This window comes from Corapipo altera, unplaced genomic scaffold (assembly GCF_003945725.1).
Source record: "Corapipo altera isolate COAL_440 unplaced genomic scaffold, ASM394572v1 75, whole genome shotgun sequence".
In the NCBI taxonomy this organism is placed as follows: Eukaryota; Metazoa; Chordata; class Aves; order Passeriformes; family Pipridae; genus Corapipo; species Corapipo altera.
The window spans coordinates 15,713,656-15,736,402 of record NW_020884887.1 but is presented as its reverse complement, the minus strand read 5'-3'; the positions used below and the strand labels follow the sequence as shown (position 1 = coordinate 15,736,402).

The 22,747-nt window shown below is 39.6% G+C and overlaps 1 protein-coding gene across 2 annotated transcripts in view; it reads right to left on the bottom strand.

Annotated features, from left to right (window-relative positions):
• GABRA1 (gamma-aminobutyric acid type A receptor alpha1 subunit) overlaps nucleotides 1-22,314 on the bottom strand; it is a 42,118-nt gene extending 19,804 nt beyond the window's left edge. The window contains exons 1-5 of one of the 2 annotated variants that reach the window (XM_027643268.1): nucleotides 21,977-22,314; nucleotides 19,627-19,714; nucleotides 15,846-15,958; nucleotides 7,251-7,318; nucleotides 1,425-1,645 (exon numbers count right to left, since the gene is read on the bottom strand). In XM_027643268.1, the coding sequence (XP_027499069.1) occupies nucleotides 1,425-1,645; nucleotides 7,251-7,318; nucleotides 15,846-15,958; nucleotides 19,627-19,700 (476 nt within the window). In that variant the 5' untranslated portion in view covers nucleotides 19,701-19,714; nucleotides 21,977-22,314. Of the gene's footprint in view, nucleotides 1-1,424; nucleotides 1,646-7,250; nucleotides 7,319-15,845; nucleotides 15,959-19,626; nucleotides 19,715-21,053; nucleotides 21,151-21,976 lie in introns of those variants that run through there. The other variant, XM_027643269.1, reaches the window with a different exon arrangement.
• Nucleotides 22,315-22,747: the final 433 nt, after the last annotated feature.

The following is a 22,747-nucleotide window of genomic DNA, read 5'->3' as shown; positions in this document are numbered from 1 at the left end:
AGAGACAGCTCCGGCTGCTCACACACAGCGGGACTGGCTCTGCCCCTTTCGGCAGCACAGAGACAGCTCCGGCTGCTCAGCAGGGAGGGTTAAAGTCTGTCAGCACCTGCGATCGCTGCCTCGCTGCCAGCCTGCAATTGGCCGCTCTGGGTGCTCAGGCATTTGCTGAAATCACTTCATTGATATCAGCTCGAGTGCAAACACGTTTCTCAATAAAAGAGATTGAATAAACTGGAAACAGTCACATACCACACATCAGCAAGGAATGAATAGTAATACTTGAATAGTAGGCAGAAGATTGCATTAAGGCACTTGCAAAGGGGAGGAAATAGAAATGGTTATGGTCAAAAAAAGAGACGAGAACAATGTGCTCCTAAGACAGTGTTCCTGTGGATTAAATCCCTAACAGCCAAGCATTTAGAAAGACAAGCAAAATTGATCTAGACTTGTGTAACTACCAGCCAAGCAGTTCTACTTCAGCCTAGGCGGTCTTGAAAGATGTTGTACAATAAATGAACATCCAAAAACCTGGAGACTTTGTTTTCTCCAAATGCTTGTACTGATTTTAAAAACATCTTCAAAATAGCTAAAAGAAAATTGAGTGTTCACCTATGCACTAAGCTATCCATCTTAAGTTGAAGTCAACAGAATCCCTTTAGACCTTGTTTGATTCCATGAGAGACACAAAGAAGGGATGTGCAGCTCCGTAGAGACAATATACCGATTTTTTTTCATCTTTAATTTGTAGTCTTTTAATCCAGAATGTATATAATCATTATTTCAAAAGGATTTATTTAACTCCTCTGACAACTGGGTAGCTAAAGTTCAGTTATTCATGAAGAGAGTGATGTCTTTCCAGTAAGATTGATTCCAGCACAAAAATAATTTTTTCTCCTAACTTTCCAAATGCTTTAATCAATTGTTTTTCTTCTAATGAAAGGAATGAGAAATGTCTATTTTTAGACTGTCATGCTTTGTATTCCCAAGCACAAGAAATATTAAGAATGGGCAATGAATTCTGTGTGCATCTGTTAGTTCTTAGAATCTGCTTCCTATAGGATCAAAAGATTAAAGACCCTTGAACACAATCTCAGAGTACAGATTATAGTAAACTTTCAGGCTTTATTATACTTGCTGATGGAGTCCTTGAAAGCAACACCAAATTAAGGTCCTCTGCAAACTGATGGATTCTTAATACTATAAGAACCTTTTTAAAATCAAGCATTAGGACACATCCAGGGACTGTACACAGGAGGAGAGGAAAAAATAAGCACTGTAAATGCTCAGTTGGTCCATTATTCCAAAATGATTACTAAGCAGGACTCAAATTATGCTTCAAAAGGAACCTGTTTTCTGTCTGGAAAATCTGCTTTCACAAGTTAAATTGGCAAACCAAATGAAAGACGTAACATTTTAGGGCTCACCTCATTGTGTATAGCAATGTCCCATCCTCTGTAATTCGTAATAGTTTATTTGGCATCGTCATGTTATGAGCCACTGACTTCTTTCCATTGTGGAAAAAGGTATCAGGAGTCCAAATTTTGCTGGCCATTAAATTATTTAACCGAAGAACAGTCATAGGTCCTTTGAATTTTAATCTCTCATCTTTCCAGCTTTGGCGGAAAAATACATCTATGGTGTATTCCTACAGCAATTAGGAAAAAAGGGAAACACACGTGATGTCATATGTTCCAATATGAGAACTTGAGGAGTACGTTCTTACCTTCCCTAGAAGCAAGATGACTATTAACAGAATTAGTAATTATCAGAACATTTATTCCCTGTGTTACTTACAATGTACCAGAAGCTGGTTATTAAACAGTTACAATATCATTACTGTGTTCAACAGAATAAATGTTAAGAAGAATAATATTTTAAAAGTTACACAAGAGTTTGAGATATAATAGAGCAAAACCAAAATAATTCACCCTTTTCTCCCTTGTTCTTCACCTGCCCTAGAACTGTCATTGCAGCTGCAGATGGGTGGCCAGTCTGTGTGGCACAGGAAGGATGTGTCAAAACAAAACAAGCCCACTGAGACAGGGTCTTACCACTTTTGTTCTGTCTCATTAGCATAAAACATGTAATCAACCTGCAAAAAGTTCACAGGTCACTATAATTGTGAGGTCTGAATGATGAGATGTGGGATGGTTTGTTGGGCTGAACGGCTGGACTGCAGAGAGCACAAGCTGAGGACAGCTTTGGGCCAAGACTCAGCTTGGTTACACAGGGACTGGGCCAGTGGGGAGGAGGAGCAGTGGCTGACGGGACGTGGGGAGAGTCAAAATAACCAACACTCACCAGGAAATGAAAGAAATATTTGTTACAAAGCAAAAGGAACAAAGTCAAGAGGGAGAGGGTGAAATTAAGAAACAGATGTTGGAATATGAAATATAGATGTATGTCGGGTGAAAATATGAAGCGCTGCTGTGGATGCAGTATAGTATGGTATTCCATTCTGAAATGGAAGTTCAGTATGGGATTGTCCTGCCCCTTCCATCCTTCATGGCTGTGCTATCGTGATAAACATGAAAAGTAGTCATCCAAATACCCTGAATGAAAATCTTTTGGCTGAAAAACTGAACCTTTCCTGAGCTCTCCTGCCAATGGAGATGGCAAATCCTGAAACAGAGAAAAGTCCTGTGTGTGAGGGCACCTCGAGCTGTAGGGAAAACTGTGGGAAGGCACACAGAGCTCTAAGGAACACTCGTGTGTGTGAGGGCACACACAGCTGTAAGGAAAACTCCCTTAAATTTCTGGTTTTTTCTTTTAACAAACAGCAACATTCCATACAATGTTAAGCACTTGTGAGCTGTTTATTCCTTGTGCAACTATTTGCAGGAAAGAATGGTGATTCTTACGGGTAATGTGCTTCTCCATCTTTTAGGGCATGAAATGCTTGAATAAATTTCTTGTTGACATGGAAATGTTGTAGTTCCATGGGGTGTTCTTACTTTGGGCTTGTTTGGTTTGGTGGGGTTTTTTAAATTTTATTTTATTTTATTTACATACCAGACCTGTGAATCCTTTTGGTGCATACTTAATTGTATATCCATTTTATTAATCACGTGCTCAGTGAACTGCTGAAGCCTGAATTTGTTCAGCTTCACTGGCAGCAGTTGTGCACTTGCAAACAATTTCTTGCTTCAGAATTTTGCTTGGTCATGGCCTTAGGTTGAATTGTGAGCAAAATATTGTCCCAGGTATGCAGCAGAGTAGGAGAGAAGGAGGTATAAAAGACAGTATCTGTCATTAAAATATTGGATTTCCTCCATGTTTTACTAGCATCAAAAAAAATTTCCTCCTACACACATGGGAAAGGTAAAAGACATGCCCAGAAGGTGACATCAGCCATTCCCTTTTCTCTTTCAAGTGTGAGGAAGGAGGTGAGTGGGAGGTTGTACAGGTTGAGAGAAGGGAGTCTGGTTCTTCACTTTATATGAACACAAGGTTCTTATGCTGGAAAAGAACAAGGAGTCTGAGATATTTGATAAGGGACCTTACAGCATAAGATAAAATTCAATTAAAACGTAGCTGACAGGTCATGCCTGGAACAGATTGAATCTTTCTCTATCCCAGACTATTTAACCATATAGGGTGAATTTCTTTTGGCTGAGATATCTCAGTTCTTCAGCTTTCACTACCCACTTTAGCATGGACACTAATTCCTTTTAAATGAATTCTGACAGACAGCTGATCTTTAACAGTCATCAGATGCTCTGCTTAGGGCTTTCTTCTGCAGAAGAGGGGCATACAGAGCAAGGGAACCGAAGGATTTTCTCTAAACCATGCGTGAGAGCAGTGGCCTATGTGCAAACATATGAGTGAGGTGAAATTCCAAATAAATTCTTCACACTGGAGACTCTTCATTCCATAGTGTAAAGGTAAAAAAAAGAGAATCCTATCTGCACTTGCCATAAATTATACAGTATTGAATATTTATAACACTTTGACTTAAATGTTCTCTAATTTACCCATCTAATGTCTCTCCGTGGAGATTGTTTATTCACAGGGTAGACCACTCTGTGGCCTACATGAGGTGCTGTACAGGAAGGTACTAAGATAGATAATCATTCCTGAAAAGCTTACAGTACAGAAGAAGTGGGAATAAAGGTTTACTAAAAAAAAAAAGTTATTCTGTCTTTATGAAAAAGTTAATTTTAAAATGCTTCTTATTTCAAATAATATATGTCAAAAATTTCAAAAAAATGTCAGTAGCGTGAGAATAGCCAGATATCTGTTGATCAGTTCAATCCACTGAACATGCCTAAAAACCTGCAAAGTTCTTCCAAAAAAAGATGATTTTATTTTTAAAATGCTCTTCTCCCGTGTAACTTTATTCACAAGAACAAGCCAAGACATTCTCTTTATAGAATAACAGGTTATGTGTATGCTGCTCTTAAAAGAGTGCTGGGAGTGGGTAGAAACACCCTGTACTCCCTGAGCTATGGAGCGACTGTGCGAGCGCCTTTGGATTCCTGCACACAGATGGCCCGGCTGTGCTCGCTGGGGCTGTGCTTTCATAACACACCCTGTCAGCTGGAACAGCTCAGTGCCAGGCCCAGCACTCCTGGGCTCAGCACTCCTGGGCTCAGCACTCCTGGGCTCCCACAGGGGCCCCTCGGTGCCAAAGCAGCTGCTCCCGGTGAGCAAAGGGCCAGGAAGGGGCTGCACTGCCCATGAACCTGCTCACTCCAGCAAACCTGGAGCAGCCTCCAAGGATGGTGTCTACAACCAACTGAAGTAGGCACAGAGGACTTGGCACCAAATTTATGTTGAAATTAATATAAACTTTATATTCTGGTAAGCTCTTCATTTTATCTTTCTCTCTCTGTCTCTGATTTCACACTTAGTTCCTTAAGCAAAAGATTCCACATGAGTAGGCTGCACACGCGTTCCTTTTCACGGGAGGTGAGTAGGAGTTTTACACTAAATACTTTTCTGTGAATTCTTTAGTTCTCGAAACATATGAACACCTGCCTCTGTGTTTCTTGGTCACACACTTTATTAAGAGACTGATGAATTCTTTCTGCTGTTTAACTGACTGACAAACAAGAGCCAATGTTGTATGGGTCTTAATTATTTTTGAGATTTTTTGTAGGTAGTAATCCCTTATGCTACAATAATTCATGTACCGAATTATAGCTGAAGTCAATAATTCTTTTTCAAATGTACTTATTCCTAATTCTGGAAGACGATTTTTAGCTTCTGCATTTTACTCTTTAAAACCCAAATCCCATATAAATACCAGTTTGTCCTAGGAATGTTAAATTGGCTTTACCTTCTACTTAATCAAATCACCTGAAACTACAAAGTAGGTGCTGATGTAAAAAGATCAAATATTCCCAAGTAATTCAGCAGGGCTATCAGTTACTCTAAATCTGTGTCTGCAAGTAGGAAAGCACCCGTGTTTATTTGTTTGTTAGATTGCCATTCATTAGTAGAGTTTTCTAGTAAATCTGATTCAACAAAGGAAACAATAGCTTAACCAGCTGGCTTATGCAAAACATACAAAGAGTACATTCCCCTGCATATATCCATCACCTTTTCTGTTCATCTCCCACAAGCATATATGACACAATACTTTAAATTACCTTAATCTTCAGGACATTAAAAACAGACTTGTCCCAAGAAGACAAGTCTCTGCAAAACTGGAGCAATCTCAGATCACTCACGAACTGCAGCTGCTACAGTTGCAAGTATTCCAAGACTATTAATTTTTTTAAAATATATATTTCAGTCACGTGCCTATGTTGGAAGTTTTCAGTTTGTCCACTGGTTCCCTACATTGAGACTGAACCAATTACCAGAATATAAGAAGTGGATATCAATGGTTTCTACCAATCTCTAATCAAAGGAATTCCTTCTCTTTTAATGTATAATTTAGAGTAATAAGTAGATGTTGTAATTTCACAAGATTATCACAGACCAGAAAAGCAGAAGTCATTGACTGAACTTTTTAAATTGTTCTTTATGATATATACAGTCCTGTATATATGTGCTGAGGAGGCAGAGCACCATCTCCTGTATTACCCTTCTGTTGTAGGTCTAAGGAGAATGACTGGTCAAGAACTGTGCTGCCCAAGCTATTCTTTCTCACTTAAATATCATGACATCAGTTGCAATTACAAATTTGACTGTAGTTTTCTCCAAAACTTGACAACAGCTATTTTCCAAGCAATCAAGAAAACGGTGTCTTTTCATAAAGTTCTCTTAAAAAAATAAACTACCTTTTAAAAGTTACTTTCTCTTTTATTCCATTCCTTAACATTGCTTTGAGTAGTTAGAAACTTGTAATAACCTGGTGTTTAAGGTGTTTAAAGTCTATAGTTTTAGTTCAAATCAAACTAGTGATAATTTTGCAGTAAGAAATGGAACTTGTTTCCTTTCCTGTAAAATAATTTTTGCTCTGTTTTTCTTTTAATTTTTTTTTAGGTGAATGTGTTAAGCTAAATGTAGCCAGCTACAAGGCTGAACTTTTTTAATTTCTTCATTTAAATTAATGAGGATGTTTCCAGCTTTCACACTCATACAAGATTCCAGCAGTAACTGGTGGCTGCAGACCACACCTTCCCTGTCAATAGCAACCTCCTGGTGCAAAATTTTAAGTACTTTATCCGTATTTCGACACAACTTTTAATATCTCTTAAGACCAGGGCTCACAACATCTTCATTCAGTTTTCTGAACTTCTCCATCCCCTGCAGTTATCTAGCAATTTGATTTTAATATTCATTCCATAAAGAAGTGACACTAATTCTCTCATTAATCTTCTCTTCTCTTTCAGCAGCCAAGATCTAGGAAAGTCACTTCCCATTGATCAGTAGCTTTTAATATAAAAATACAGGTTAGACTGTACAGATGTCACACTGTAGGCATAAGTGTTAATTGGTTTTAAGATGATGATCTTTCTTAGCAAATCGGATCAGTGGTGTGCCAGCAAGGACCCGAGCAACCAGTCTCAGAAGAATATGGATCCAAGCCCTAATGCATTTCATGATATATTATGTAGCAAATAGAAAGTCTGTTAAAACACATCATTAAAGTTACCAAAGCTGCTAATTTCAAGGCACTTCAATGCAGTCCCAGCCAGCAGCAGTGGTGGCACACAAAAGTTGAGCATTTTCGGATCAAGGGCTTTAGGAAAGCCCAGTCTTAAAAGGGGTAAATAAGTTATTGCATAGATCTTTCATCCTCCAAATTAAAAAGACAAGAGAAACTGAGTGCTGTAGAAATATAGACCGTCACTTACCATGTCATGGTCTGAAACAGGCCCAAAGCTGGTGACGAAGATGTCAGTCTTCACTTCGGTTACTCGCTCTGATGAAGCAGGAAATTAGGACAGTGAGTGTCTATCAACAGCCTTCATTAGATCCAACCACTACCAATTCTCACAACGAATAGAAAAATTATTGGCTTTGATTAGCCGTTCTAAAATTGGTCTACAATATGGTCCTTGTAATTTACTGCTTCTAGATGTAATTTCACAGTCAATATTGTCAGCAACAATTTTTTTATTACAGTGTTTCCACAGAACTTTTTGAGAAACAGCTTGTGATGCCACAGTACAGAAGCCACAGTTCCATTGTTGTGGAAATTTTTTCACTCTTTGACTGATAAATCTTCTGTAAACAGTGCTGAATATTGTACACAGTACTCCAAAGTCTCATGGGGTACTCACTGGTTTCTGGGCAAGCTAAAGCAAGGTCTCTAATAATTAACCTGGGGCTTATGAGTTATGTGTTTTGTATTGAGACACAGGAACATAGAAGAAAAAAAGAGAATACATTATGGTGTACAAAACCACAAAAGATACTTTATTGATATGAGTTAGAAATGGCTGCATTACCCTTTACTGCAATAAACAAATAGGAGCTAAAACTTTTCCAAGGAAACATCAGATACAATTTCTATACTGAAATATCTGTGTAAACATTTTCTGGAAGTGAGCCCTCTGCTCATAAATTTGCTCTATAGGCCTCAATGAGAGATTAGTATAAATAATAATTCAGAACTCTATAATGTACATAACACAGATTATATATATAGGCTGTATCACAAAGCTGGACTTCTCTGTGATCTTCAGGTTGTAAATTTGCTCCATGGCACAATACCCTTGATCAATTCAGAGGAAACCAGGGATTTTAGTGGTCACGAGTGCTGAGTCTGAGACACCTAAAATGGTGCTGATGTCCAGAAAGAGCCCAACGTCTGCCTCGTGCAGATGGACTGGGAAAAGCCACTCTGAGAAACAGCCGGGCTTGACCTCCCCTTCCTGCCACAGGATCGGGCCCTTCATACTGGTGTGTGCTGGGCACTCAGAACAAAGCATTCCCCAGGGTGGCACAGAGCAAAATCACCCTGGGGACTGAAATAGAGCTGCAGGGAGTGACACCTCCTGGAGGCACCAATCCAACCGTGTGGAGTGAGCCAATCCCACCGGGACGGGAGTCTGGAGACATTTCCCGTGGGGCTGGACAAGCCAGTGTGGGGATTTGGGTAGAAATTTCCAATATGGAAGGAGAGATACAATTTCTGAAATAACTCTCACTTTTTTGAGACAGTAAAATACTTGATTTGATTCTACTGTCAGTCTAGGAATACAGCAAATTACATGTATTCAGTTAATAAGTTAATGGAAAAATTAGGTGGTATTGAAAGTAATCTTCAGGACTCAGTAAAATAGTTAAAGGATGAAATTCCCAATGTATTATTCATAATCACAGAAAGTAAAATGCTATGATGTGGCTGAATTGCTTAATATTATTTTCATTCTTTAGCTGTGTGACCAAGAAATGTAAAAAGTGCAGTGATCACAGGCAAAAGCACTGGAGAGGTGAAATCTCCTCCTTGCGTGTCCAGTTAAATAATATGTGACCTTATTACTGTTTACAAGCCTTTCAACTGACTTAAAGAAATTTCCATATTTTCTTGACATCTAATTGGCTCTGGATTTAAAGAAGTTCATGGTGAGAATTTAGCGTTTCATAACTGAAAGAAGGATATGGTTGGTCTGAAATTACTTGGCTTGGAAGGAATGTATCCTGGCCTTCAGCCCATCAGTATCACAAAAGTTCAAGAAGCTGTGGTCAGGTATGAAACAAATGGCAGAAAAAGAATGGAGATTTCACAGGGTCCAGTGAAACATTGCTGAATGGACTCCAGCTACTGAATTGCCTTTTCTTAAGACTGAGAAACTAATACCATCTTGAAATCTATAAGCCTTTTTTACATTTTGAATAGTGAACCTCAAATGACTCTTTTAAAGATCTTTCATCCTGACTCCCCATCCCTCCATCTCCTTTCCACTCAGGCACTTCCACTGGCATAATCAGAAGATTCTAGAAGCTCTTCAGGCTCAAAATGATGATCCTTTTAAGAGTACTAGCTCTGAGCAAGACTCTGTTCAATATAATTCAGTTCTCTGGTTTCCCTTGCACAGACACAGAATACACTCTTTGAACCAGTAGCACATTATGTCGTGGTGTCCTGAGTTCTGGCTTTGGGAGAAGTGTGGTCATAGTAGCTGATGTTGAGGCTTAAGGAAATCACTTGAATACCACAAAATGGAAATTAAAGAATTTGTCACTAAGGAGGAAGATTTCCAAGGGATTGGAAAAATAATTTGTTTCTGTATAACGTTGAAAATAATTTAAGTAACATGCAAATAATAAGTAGTAATAGAAAATTTAGATTGTGAACTCAAACAAGATTGTGTTATCTTCACACTGATTTCACTTTTGCAGTGCACCTAATCCCAGATCACTTCAAATGCAGATAAAATCAGTGTACACACCATCGATTTTTTTTTTCTTTGGCAGGTAGCTCATTTTCAAGAGTGATGAAAAAGAGTGTATGTACACACAGAGAAAGTTTAGTCCCTCCAAAGCCATATGGAAGTTTTGAAAACTTTGTTTACTGTTTTACTAATTAGATGATTCAACTGTGCTTTGTTAAGAGCTTCAGAAGTTGTGAGTCACTCCTGCACAGGACATGTGTTTACTCATACAGTTGGGATATATATTTAGAATCAAGGTTACCTATGATCAGTTTGCAGCTTGATTACCATGGGAAAGCTTAAATCGTGTTTCCAGTGCTCAGAATGCTGAGCTATATTCAAAAGTCTAAGTCACTGAACAGAACAAGCTCAGGCCAGGAGCTGATTGGACTGCTGCAGATAAATCCATCAGTTCTAAAGGCACATTAACCACGAATCCTGACTATGACATCTGCTTCATGAACGAGGACTAAGTAATGTAAGGATATCTGTAGAACATGTAACAATTCCAGGAAAAAACCCCTAGGAAATGATTAATGACTTACTGGTTTTACTGTACGGCAACCACAGGGTCCAAGTAGTTACTGATCAGCAAAACAGCACCCGAGTACCCCCCCAGACACTCTGCAACAGCCTCAGGCACCTGATCCACACCCAGCCCTGACAGCACCAGTCAGCACCAACTCCTGTCATCTCCCTGTTTACAAACACTGTGCTAATGATGCCAGACTAACGTCAACTCTCAAAATTAGTAACAAGAAATATTTTGATTTAAACTCCCAGGGATCTCATTATTGCTAGAATGGTGATCTGATTACAAATTGAGAACAAAATAAGAAATACAGATTTATTTAAACAGCAGGATTTAAGTTCATTTATCATAAGAGACTATACATTGACTGTTTCCCTTTATGACCCGCTAGTATTTGAGCACAAGGCTGATTTGAATTGCATATTTTGGTGGTTTACATCAGTTCCACCGTTTTGGTAATGCACTTGTTCCTCCTGCACGCCTTGTGTAAGTGTGGGCTATAATTGTCTGTATGGAGGAGACTTTTCCTGTGGTTTTGATTGAAAGGAATTCAGATACTGGATAGTGTGTGCTGTTACTGCTAAAGAAAGTCATGTAAACTAATCATCCCAGCTGCATTCTGTGAAGTATTTTTATCAAAGAACCACAACAAATACACTCCTAAGAATTTTGTGCTGCTGCTTTTGTTGAGTAGGGAGCAAAAGGGAGAAGGGTGAGCTGTGCTGTGACTGCCCAGCTGTAAAGTCTGTGCTGCTGGAAAGGGTTTCCTGGGAGCTGTGCAGTGTCGTGGCAGCTCTTCACCCACCAATTATCAGCTCAGTGCTCATATCCTCCCTGTCTCCCTACTGTTGTATTAAATCAATTTTCCTAAGGTTTTCTAAGGCTTTTTACAATTGTCTTTACATCGATGTGGTGCCTAAGAGTGGAAAAAAAAGACCAAAATCAGCCCTTTCAGTTTTTAGAGAGTTAAGTGTAGCATCTAGCCCTTCTTTACTTACAGAATGATGTGTAGGGGTGAGGTATAGGACTGTCTTTTCATTTAGAGTAGAATCATTTAGGTTTAACTCCTTTATGACACATACAGACCAAAACCATATTTTCTCTAAACTTTATGTAACCTCAGTACATTAAAATCCAGCAATTTCCACTGGGATCTCAATAACTAAGAGGTAACTTTATTGTGTTTATAGATAATGTTCTTATAAAACTGATTTTTAAAACATAATTAACATAATACTGTGAGGTTTATTTTCCCATCCCTTCCACTCTGTGGAACTAATGAATTGCCTGAGATTGACTGATGCTGCACTTAAGGACAGTCACACTCAATTCTGATGAACATCACACAGGAGACGTCAACAAATACGTTCTACCGATAGCATAAAATGAGTGTAATTCTGTTCACTACTGAAGTAATGTTTATAATCTACTTGAAATGATCTATTGTTGGGCATTTGACCCAACAAAAGCATTTTAATTCGGGAAGATTCTCGTCTGTCAGATCAAACGCACCGTTGTTCTTCTCAGTTCTGTATTAACCTTTCTACTACAAAATCCCTCTCGAAGGGATAAACCACATTTACAATTACTCTAATTTAAAAGGTCACAGACCATGTGATATCCTTTAGTTTTAGGGAGGGGAGGTGTGCCATGCAAAGGTGCTAGTCTTAGAAAATCTGTAGCTGCACCTGATCTTGTGTTGATGAATCCCATCATCGAACACAACCTGCCCTGTGCAAGTCTTCCCTCTCTCCACTGTGGCACCTCAGACCTGCTGTGGTGGCATCCCAGGGACCATCCCTTTGTCCCACATGAAGACAACCCAGAACAAAAGGGAATGGCCTATCCATTTATCTGAGGAACTGATTTTTCCCACCATTTTTCACTGCTTTTCAATTCTTTTAACTCCCACTCTAGACACAGTGCATTACTGGTAGAGGCCACCAAACACTGAGGTGAATTTTCTCCTTATTTCATTCCCTCCTGGCACTATTTGATCCTTTATTTTCTTCAGGACTGTGTATTTGAATAGAGATCAGCATCTTTATTATTTAGCCTATTTTTGATCACCTCTAGTTCTAGGGTCCAGATAGTTCCCACAGAAAATCATGCTGTTACCTCAATGACTGCACTGTCTATTTTTTACCTTAATGTCTAACATGATTTCCTCTTTTTCAGCTTCAATATGTTACTCTCTGCAATTCCTCCTCCTTGCTTTTCGTAAATGATTATCCTCTCATAGAGTTAATAGATGTCCTCTAGTATGATTCACAACATTTTTGCATTCATTTTGAGAGTTCTATTTTCCATGCATAAATAACTAAATGTAACTATTTGTCCATGTTTATGGATGATTACAACAGATGCTATTTCCTAGCAATGTCTGACTAAGTGACTATGCCCACATATGAAGGTGGCAAACAACTAAATAGCATAATTTGTATCAATAATTATTGATAAAAGGTGCAAATGTGCCAATGCATAACGTGGTGCTGCATTCTTCTTTTAAAAAGAATCAGCTTAATTCTAGCAGCAACGTCATTTTTTGAGTAACAAGCATTTTCAATAACTATAATTTTTCCCCGTGGGTCACCGACTCCATTTTTTAATATTCTGGTTAATGAGAAATAATTCTTTCTTTGTTTAACGGCAAAATGCTCCAAGCTACTCATTTAATTTCAGATATGGCCTTATTGGGTTATCTGATGAATAATAATTTTAATTCCCATACTGTTTATGGAGCATATGCAATTTTTAGTTTTCCTTTTGAAGTGATACCTCAAAAGAAGATTTTAGAAAAGGAAAAGCAGGAGTTAATTTTGATCTAGCACTGATTCCATAGATGCTGAAAGAGTGACCAAAAATTCAGCACCTCTGAATTTTTCATTATCTTAATGCTCTACCTTTTAGCCTGGCTTTTCCCTGAATTTATAGTATAGCTCCTACAATGAATCTTTGTAACGAGATCTCTCCAGAAGGTTGTTCTTGGCTTTAAGATGGTGCCTCATCTGCCTCACCAGAGTATTTCTACCAGGCAGTGAAACTGTTCACCACACTAACAGAAGTTTGCAAACTTCAGAGATAGAAACATCCTGGTGTTTATTTCAAAAAGAAGGAAATTACTCCTCTGAGTGAGTAGAGTCAAGATCAAGATCAAACCCCTTTCCCAATTCATTCCAGTTTTTCAGTGAAAAAGATACTTGGACTTCCAAGTCCAAGTCCCATGCTACATTTGACATATTGATTTAGATTTTTCACTGCATATTTTTATGTATGGAACATTTCAGAATACATTTCCCCATTATACCAAGTGTCTAAATCAACTGTCAAAACTAAGTCACCCTGAGGTGCTTTGCTCATATTTAGATTTAGATACCTCAGCAAGAAGAGTTTGAAGATGTGAATTTCCAAATTCCTGAGCAAACCCTTTGTTATAAATTGGTACCAGGACTGAAAATATCTGCCTAGATGTTTGTCCCTAGTTTTTGAAATCTATAATTTATATCTTTTGAATAACACATTATTCAACAGTCAAATGAGTAAATCTGCTTCTAATTTACCACCCCCAATTTCATCGGATGTGGAATGTTTTTAAAAGCTGTGGTACTCAGTTCTAATGTCCAGAGCTGACAAACAACAGACAAACTCGCTGACCCGACACTGTGGAACTCAAGTGCACTGTGCAGCAGGAAAACTTTGTGACATTTGAGGTTCTTGGTTACAGGCAGGAACAGACACCACCATTCAAAACCGGAGAAATGCAAAGATTATTTAAACTGCTCTAACTCTTAGTTAGAGAAACTACTCTCCTTCCTTTGCTCCATCTTTTCTTCCTTCCCTCCACCCCACATTTCCCATACTCCACTCAGTTTTGCTTTTTACAGCCTTGCAAATGGCTTTTTAACTTTGTGAAGACACTCATTTCCTTCTATAGAAACAGTTACTTTAAACAGTCTTTTTGTCAGGAGTCAATTTTAACTGGACCAGGTGATCCTTTCCTGACTGCACCTTTGAAGTCTGGATTCAGAAACATCTGTACAAACACACAGCCAGAAGAGCTGACACTGATGTGCTTAGTTCTCTGAATTGCAATCCATAGACTGAGAGAAAATTCTCTCCCTGCATCTCCCTTTGTTTGCTCTTCAGGTATCTGTTTAACAAATCATAATAGCTACAAAACTCTTATAAGAAATCATCATATGCACAGATTTTTCTTGTAGACATGTACCAGACTCTACACAGTTTACAGTTTCATTTATTTATTGCTTCTCTGCTTTGTTTATTTACTGTAATAGAGTAGCTGACTGAACTGTACAGTTCCCTTAATCAAAGACTAAGGAGCATTTATCTCTACACTAGACCAAGGGTTTACAAACAAACAGGCAAAAGTATAAATAAAGATAAAAGTAAAAAGTGACCCTTATTTTGTTGTGTATTACCTGAAAATGCACACAAAGATTTACAGAGAAACCAATTATTAAATGTGTTAATTAATATTTTATAAACAAAATTTTATCTTTAGCCATTCCTCAAAGTCAGTGAAGTCAAACTGTTGAAGAGCTTGGCTCACAATTCAAGAACTGCTACAAGATGGTGCCTCAAACCACAGAATAACCTTACACTTGATTACCTTCCACTTCATCCACAGGGGATGGTGTAAGAACTAATGTAAAACCTTGTTATTATATCGCAGTTCCTCTGGAAGTGAGTATAGGAAAACTGTGGAACTACACTTTGTGGGGTGGGTTGCTCTGTTTTGTTTCACCTGAAGAGTCCAAAAGGAAAAAAAAAAAAAAAGACATCTGAAATAGGTAAAACCAACTTTCCATGGGAAGAAGACATTTGTACTTGTATGTTTAGAACCTCCATGTTTATAAGCAGTAAGCTTTTTAGACCCAGTTTTGGGATTGTGTCACAGTAGAACAATCAAAGAATGAACATAGGGGTGCTGACAAAGAGCAGGCTTTGTAACATGGATTTTATAAGGATGTAATTGCTGTGTGGTTTTATGCGTTTTTATGGATTCAGCATCAAGAGCAGCAGAAGAAAGACATTTTTATCAATCTGTGAAGAAAAAATGTTACAGAAACAAATCCCAAGTAGAAAAACACTCTAACAAACTTCTCTGAGACTGTTATGACTAAAGTAGGTTGATGTTTGCATTTTTAAACCCAAATCTTCTTATGAAGATAGTCATAGATAGATGTGCTGTTTAGGCCTGATTAATAAACTTGTCATATGTGAGGTCACAGGTCATATTTTATTATCTTTTTATTCTTCATACATTTAAAGTTTTAATACCCATTCAGAGGTATTCTTGAATTGTGAACCATTTTCTTCTTCTTTTGGGTATAAGTATGAGAAAACCAAGTATGTGAAAGACAGGGACAGCACGGCTTTTATGAAAAAAAATTAATATTATATATCAGCATTATTTTATGTGTCTATATAAGCAGAATTAAGTATACCATGGAAAAATAACATTGTTTGAACTGATTTTATCTAACATTACCCTTGACAATGAGAACACCACGCACCTCCCAGGCCCGGCCTCAGGCGGTTGTCGTACCCGTCCAGCAGCCGGTCCAGGATCCGGGTGAACACGGTGGTGTTGTCTTTGAGTTCATCCTGGGATGAGGTTTGTCCGTAACTGAAATACAGAACAGTCAACACTGACAAGCACTGATCCACCAATAACCTTACAAAACAGTAATTCCAAAATCCATTTCTTCTTGTTTATAGTGGTTTATGGTCACATAACCTCCTCCCTATAACAAGACTGTAGTGCTTTATAGGGTTCTTTCATGTTTACATTTTATTCTTAAATCGTACATTTTTTTAAAGCATAGAAAATCAGCAGCCCTCTGTAAATGGTGAGCAACTAAAATGTCAGTTCTCTCATGTTTATCTCATTACTCATTAGTGTTTATAATGTGCTAATTATATGTGCTATAATGTGTGTGTATTCCTCATGAAAAGGCTTTTTTGTCAGCAAAAAATAGTGTGTTTAATTCGTAATATTTATAAAGGATTTGCATACAAAGAACGATATAGTAATTTAGAACACTGACATTAAGTACTGAAAATAAATGCTGAAAAACCACAGAGATATCTTCTTCTTGAATATAGAAATAGACTGAGTGTGCATTTTCATAGATCTAGATATTATTTTGCTTTATTTTATTTCTCATTTTCCTTTAGCAGTCAGATGTGGAGGAATATTTCCATCTTTTCCTTACAAATGCATAACGAATCTGTTGATACGAAAATCTCTCATGTCTGTAAAGCTTCACTTGCAGATCTCTAATGTGTATCCCTAACTCAGCCAAAAGTCTAAAATTTTACTTGAAGAAGGATAAAAGTAAAGCTCTTTGAACTGAGTTACAAAAATCTTACTGCCATCAATACAAATCAGGATGAAATCCTTGGGCTTAGTGGTTCCTGTCTGCTGTAGATGACATCAGAATCAACCTCCTTACATCTGAAACCTTCCCCTAACACCCTGTCACAGATGAGTCCCTTGATCACAGATCACACCTGTCCTAAGGCCTCACCCAGGGCCATTTTCTCCTGCACTGCTGGGAACACCCATGACAAACACAACGCAAAGCACTGCTTTGCCAAACCTTGGGTTGTTGTTCCTGAACTGGAGAACCCAAGAACCTGTGCGGTGCCGGAGCCTTTGTCAGCCCCAGGTGTGACAGAAGGGATCCCTCCTTTGGCCCCTTGGCCCTCTGGCTCGGGCACGAGGGCTCGGGGCTCTGCCAGTCCCTCCTGCCCTGACCAGCCCAGCCTGCTCAGCAGGAACAAACTGTTAATGAAATGATGGGGTTCTACTAAAATACCCGTGAAATGACTTTCTGTAAGCTGCATCAGTCAGACGTGCATTGTGTATCCCACACATACATTCCACTGGCATCAAATACAGAGAGAAGGAGGAAGGATACCATGAATGTGGGTACTCTGGAAATGCTTCCAAGTTTATTTTGCAGTACATGTTTGAATATGTAACAATAAAAAATTAAATTAGCTTCAGGAGTGCCATCCATGGAAGTTTTACTAATTTTTGGTTTATTTCCATAGGATGTGACTTTGTAAAGAACAATGTTCAGGGGGGTTTTAATGGATATAAATCACTGTTTCTAATGAAGAAGACAAAATCTCTCACAGTTTTAAAAAATGCTATGAATTTCCTCTAGCCATATCATACAATTTCACTTCACAGCAAAATAGGTTGATTTATGTTTATTGTTCATACCTACAGCTGAATTATAAGTCACAGACACAACTGGTTTTTTGCCCTTTTATATATCATCAAATAACAAGTTCTCCTGCTGTCTCCAGCGAGCATTATCTTTCCAAGGATTTTTCCTCATCCACCTTCTGGAGCATTGCAACACAGGACCTTTCACTGGATTAAATTCACGTTGACACTCACTGTCAGCAAATGAGCTGCTGTACATACATATCTCAAGGATAGCAGAAGGTCATCAGGATTAAGGTGGAAAAAGGATCTCAAACCACTTCAGAAATTGTAGTGGTAAAGAAATGAGTATGTCTGAGAGGTGGTGTCAGGAGGATGGCCTGCTGGCAGCACAGTGGGACAGACTCCCTGCTCCCATGCTGGGATCACATTTGTCGTTTGTCCTTACCTGTTCTTCCCACCATTTTAGCAAAGGTAAAAAGCACCATTAGGGCTGGGTTTTACTGACATATGGTCACAACAGGAAGATTCTGAACATTTGTGCACATATGGAGTAGGCTGTAACTCCAGAGGGATTGTGATTTTTCATTCAAAACACACATAACAGTTCTAATGCTGGGAGAGGGGGTTATTATAAGAGTGACATGGGAAGACTGTCTTCCTGTATCACAGACACTTTATGTCATTCATCAATTGTTTTTTATCATAAAGCATTAACAGCACCCCAGAAACAAAGGCAAAAGAACTTACTATGACAAAATGGCTTTAAAACCAGATATATTTCATGTAAGGTGTGTAGATTTTGAGGAAAAAGTGACTGTATGCAACTGTATTTTCACATGAAACCCCAGTATAATAAAAAACTGTGCACTGACTCCATCTACAGGTCATTCCAATACTGACACACCACCGAATTTTTAAACACTGGTCCAATGCGTTTTAATTCTCACATTAGGAATGCACACATGTCCATTACAGTATAATAAATATACGTACACAGATGCATGTATGCATATCTGGAGAATAAACATGTTTTCACAAAATTCTCCAGCTAGGTCAGAGGAAGTACTTCGTGAATACCTCAAATCTCACCTTAATATACTATAAAAATAAAGTTATTGTTTCTGAAACATCAGATTTATTCAATACAGCAACTCTTAAATGACTCACCAACTTTCATTATTTATTGTTTTTTAGAGGAAATGGTTGTGCAGATGAACCTTTGCCCACTCCACTCTATCTGAAATCTTCAAGGTAGTCAGGGATCTCTGAGGGATCACCATTGACAATACAAAAATTCTACTGCTTTTTGTTCATTAGGTGACATCACTGACAGGACATTAATATTTTTAAAATACAGAAATACATCTGAGAGTCTTCTTAAACACCTTCACTGAATTTTGAATTACAGAGAGTACTTCAAGCATACTGCAAACTGCTTTATAGTCTTCAGTTAACCTACTAATTGTTTGATGAGGTGTTGTATGATTACAAATTGTTCTTAATACTAATGCTATTTTTAGATTATGATTTCAACAAATATTCCACAAACATTAAGTGCAGCATGGTCTTTCCAACATAACTATCATGGGCTTTGAGCTTTCAGATTCTTCTCCATCCAAGCAGTCTTCCTTCAGCAGGAAGGTCGACTTCAGATTTTCAATTCAATTACTAAGTTAGGACACAATCCTGAACAACAAAGAAGTTAAATTTTGCCTCTGCTTGCAGTGACAATAAAGTTACTAAATGTGCTTAAATGAGATATAAAAACCCCTTAATTATACTTTTTCCCCTCTAAAGAAACTTGTATTTCTGAGTAGTAATTATATAAGAGTAGAAAAGGTTGCACAGGTGTTTAAGAGGTAGTTTAGTTTCAATTTGTTTCAGAAAGCTTTTTCTTTATTTTCTTCACCATATTGAAAAAAAAAAGTTGTCATGCAAACAAATTGTAGTTTTCTTTCAGACTTCCCCTAGTTAGATTTATCTGGGATTTGAACAGAGATTAAGTTCCCCCAATACACTAAGTGGTAGTGCAGCCATGAGTTTGTCTTATGCTGCCATATTAAATTAAAGGTTCCTAAATTATGTTGGTGCATTAAAAAATATCTCCCCACCTTCTTTCAGTCAGTGCATTCAGAAGGAGGCTCCAGGCCCAGAGACAGTCACAAAGCACCAGGAATCTCTTCATGGTGGACTCTGAAACTAGAAGGAAAATAACCATCAACATCCCATCTCCTACATTAAAGCAGGTATGACAGAACAAAAATGTCTGATTTTGGAAACTTCTGCAGAATAATTTGATGTCAGGCAATGAGCTCACAACAGTATAGCTCATGTCATTCAGAATAAGGGCCCATGGCCTTGGCTGTTCTCCTGTTTATCTTTCACTTTTAGACCCAGAGGCTCAGGGTGGGATTTATTTTGCAGTAAGGGTGTATTCTTTTTGCATTATTCTTGAGCATTAACAAAAATTACGAGTTAAAGCTGCTGTCCCCAAATTCTGTGGCAATTCTTACTCAGTTTTTCCTGCTGTGTTGAAAATGTGACAAGGTGCCTCCATAACATTTGCAGATAAGCAAGTGGAATTGTTTTTTTTTTGACCTAACCAGCTGAGCCCTTCCAAACTTCTTGCAAAGTGTCAGTGTGGGGTAGTGTGGCTGAGGAGAGCGGTGCTTTCCTCACAGCCACAGCTTTGCTTTGATGTGATGGAATCAACTTTCTTCTACAGACACAATTCTCCTCTTTCCTGAAATACCAGCATCAGAAAAGGACTAAAATGATCAGATTCTAACTCTATGATTTGCTGCTACATAGGCACACTAATATTTTTGTTGGGCTAAAGGGCACAGTTCGTAATGAAACCATGTGCTGATAAGCTACACACCATCTCCTAAATCTCTATCAGTCTCTGAATGCTGCTAGGAAATGTTTTTGCATTAGCAGCCTTCTCCTCCTCCCCAAATATCTCCTGTCCTCTCTCCAGACTTCAGGAGTTACTCTCAGTTTACCTTTGAGTAAAAAGTAACACAACTTAAAAAGTTTCTTTTGCTTTCTAATAAACCATAAAATAAGAAGTTAGCTGGTATTTGTGGAATCGGTGTTCCAGATTCAACTGATTGCCCGGGAGATGTTGCAAGTCCCTTTACATATCAATATAATGTGTGCTGGAATCCAGCTGATTTTTAGGATTCATTACATTAAATAAGGGTAGGCAAATACAAAGCCTGTATTTTCCCCCCGTAGTGAATTGGAGGGTTTTTTATGAGTCTGAGGAAGTGAAGGACTCAACACAGAAATGTTTTTGTACCTTTAAATAAAGCTACCCCAATTCACTGCACACTCTGAGGGACGATTTAAATCAATAAAATACCGTTACAAAGCGGTATGTAAGCAATGAGATATAATTAATGCGTTTATAGCCAAATGATGGGCAGATAAGCATTGAATGGCGCTGAGCTAATCTAACTGGATAGGAAGGAGCTGGATGTGGCAGGAAAGCGTGGATAAAGATCATCAGGGACGAGACTGCATCTTAACTTGCCCTGTAATCGGCCCCCTCACAAAGGGAAAGGCAACATCTGTGGCTTCAAAAATCGCCTTCTCCCGGTCCTGCCAACTTCTGCCTTTGCAAAAGGCTCCTCGGGATGAAGAACGGAAAGTGAATTATTCTGAACTATCTTGATCTGTTGAGCTCCACGCTCTCCCCCCTCCTCCCAACACCACCCCCAATAAAACCGTGCAGGCACTATAAATGCCGGAGAAGGAAAGTTTCTCGCATCTGGAAAAAGCAAATGTTAACAACGACTTTGAGAAGCGTTAAAGCCCAGCAGCTTCCCTGCCCCCCGGCCTCCCCCAGCCCGCAACGCCCGAGAGACCAGCGCCGGTTCTCCCATTCAAAATGGGAGCGAGAGCCACGCTGGGAGCGCTTCAGCAGCGCCCACTGGAAAGGAAAAAAAAAGGGGGGGCGGAAGGGGGAAAATTAAAACAAAAACGGGGCTAAAAAGGGGGCATTTTGATGCATTTTTGACTCACGGTGTGAGGGTTGCCTCTCTCTGAGCAGCAAATCGAGACTTGTTTTCCTCCCGGCATTTCAACTTTGCATCCCCCTGCCCCGAGCAGCCACCCCTCCCACCGCGCCCGCGGGAGGGAAAAACCCAAACCCCAAAACCTTCTGCGAGGGACCGGCGGAAATCAGTCCGCGCTAAAAAATAAATAAATAAGATAAATGACAATGCCCATCGATCGCTGCGGATTTTCAAGCTGGAGGGAGAGGGAAAAAAATCCCCCCGACCCGGCGGTACCTGCGGAGAGGGGAGAGGAGCCGCCTGCGCGCCTGGCCGCGGTGCCCGCACCGGCAGCGGCCGGAGCGGTGCGGTGCGTGGCCGTGTGTCCCCGTGGCCGTGTGTCCCCGTGTCCGAGTGGCCGTGTGCGTGGTCGTGGGGGCGAGCCCCTCGCCGCCCTTACCGGAGCCCTGGGCGCGGGTCCCTGTGCCGCTGCCCGGCGCTGCCCCGCCGTGCCCGCCCGCCGGCGCGGAGGATGCGCGGCTCCGGCTCCGCCGCTCACTCCGCCTCGGCCATCGCCGCCGCTGCTCCGCTCCGCCGGGCTGAGCACCCAAATTTCTCTGCCCAGTATTCCGACCGCCGCTATACAACAAAAGCTTTCTCTTTACCAAGACAGTAGTAATACGTCCCAGGGTAAACCGGATGTGAAATAGGCTGTGACTTCATGCCAGAGAGATTTTATTTTAGAAAGGAAGGTGGTACCAAGCTCTCATCTAGAGACCAATCCGCCCATTTTTTATATGCAGCACAATTTAACTTCCAGTGCTCTCGCCCTAATCCCTTTCTCTCTGGCTGCAGACTCAAATCCTTCTACAATCTGCAGCATTATTATTATTGGGGGGGGAGGCTGCACGGCCGGGGGAAGCTGCGCTGAGCATCTTTAGACACTTGCAGTTTACAAAACAGTCTATTTTAAGGGTCGTATATTAAAAATATAGCTGATCTGAGTTAGCGTTCGACCTTTGGTCGAATATTTAGTCGCGGTATAAATATGAATGAAGGCTGGCTAGGGGCGTAGAGGATGCAGCACTACTCGCTGGTGCCTATAGACTGTGTGTACCCATAGGGACCTGGCGGCAGCCCGTGGCCATAGGCAGTCGGGGGCAGAGCTGCTGTGCAATTCTAATTTAAGGCAGGTAACCCGCATTTTGGGCGAGGCGCGCGGGAGCTCAGC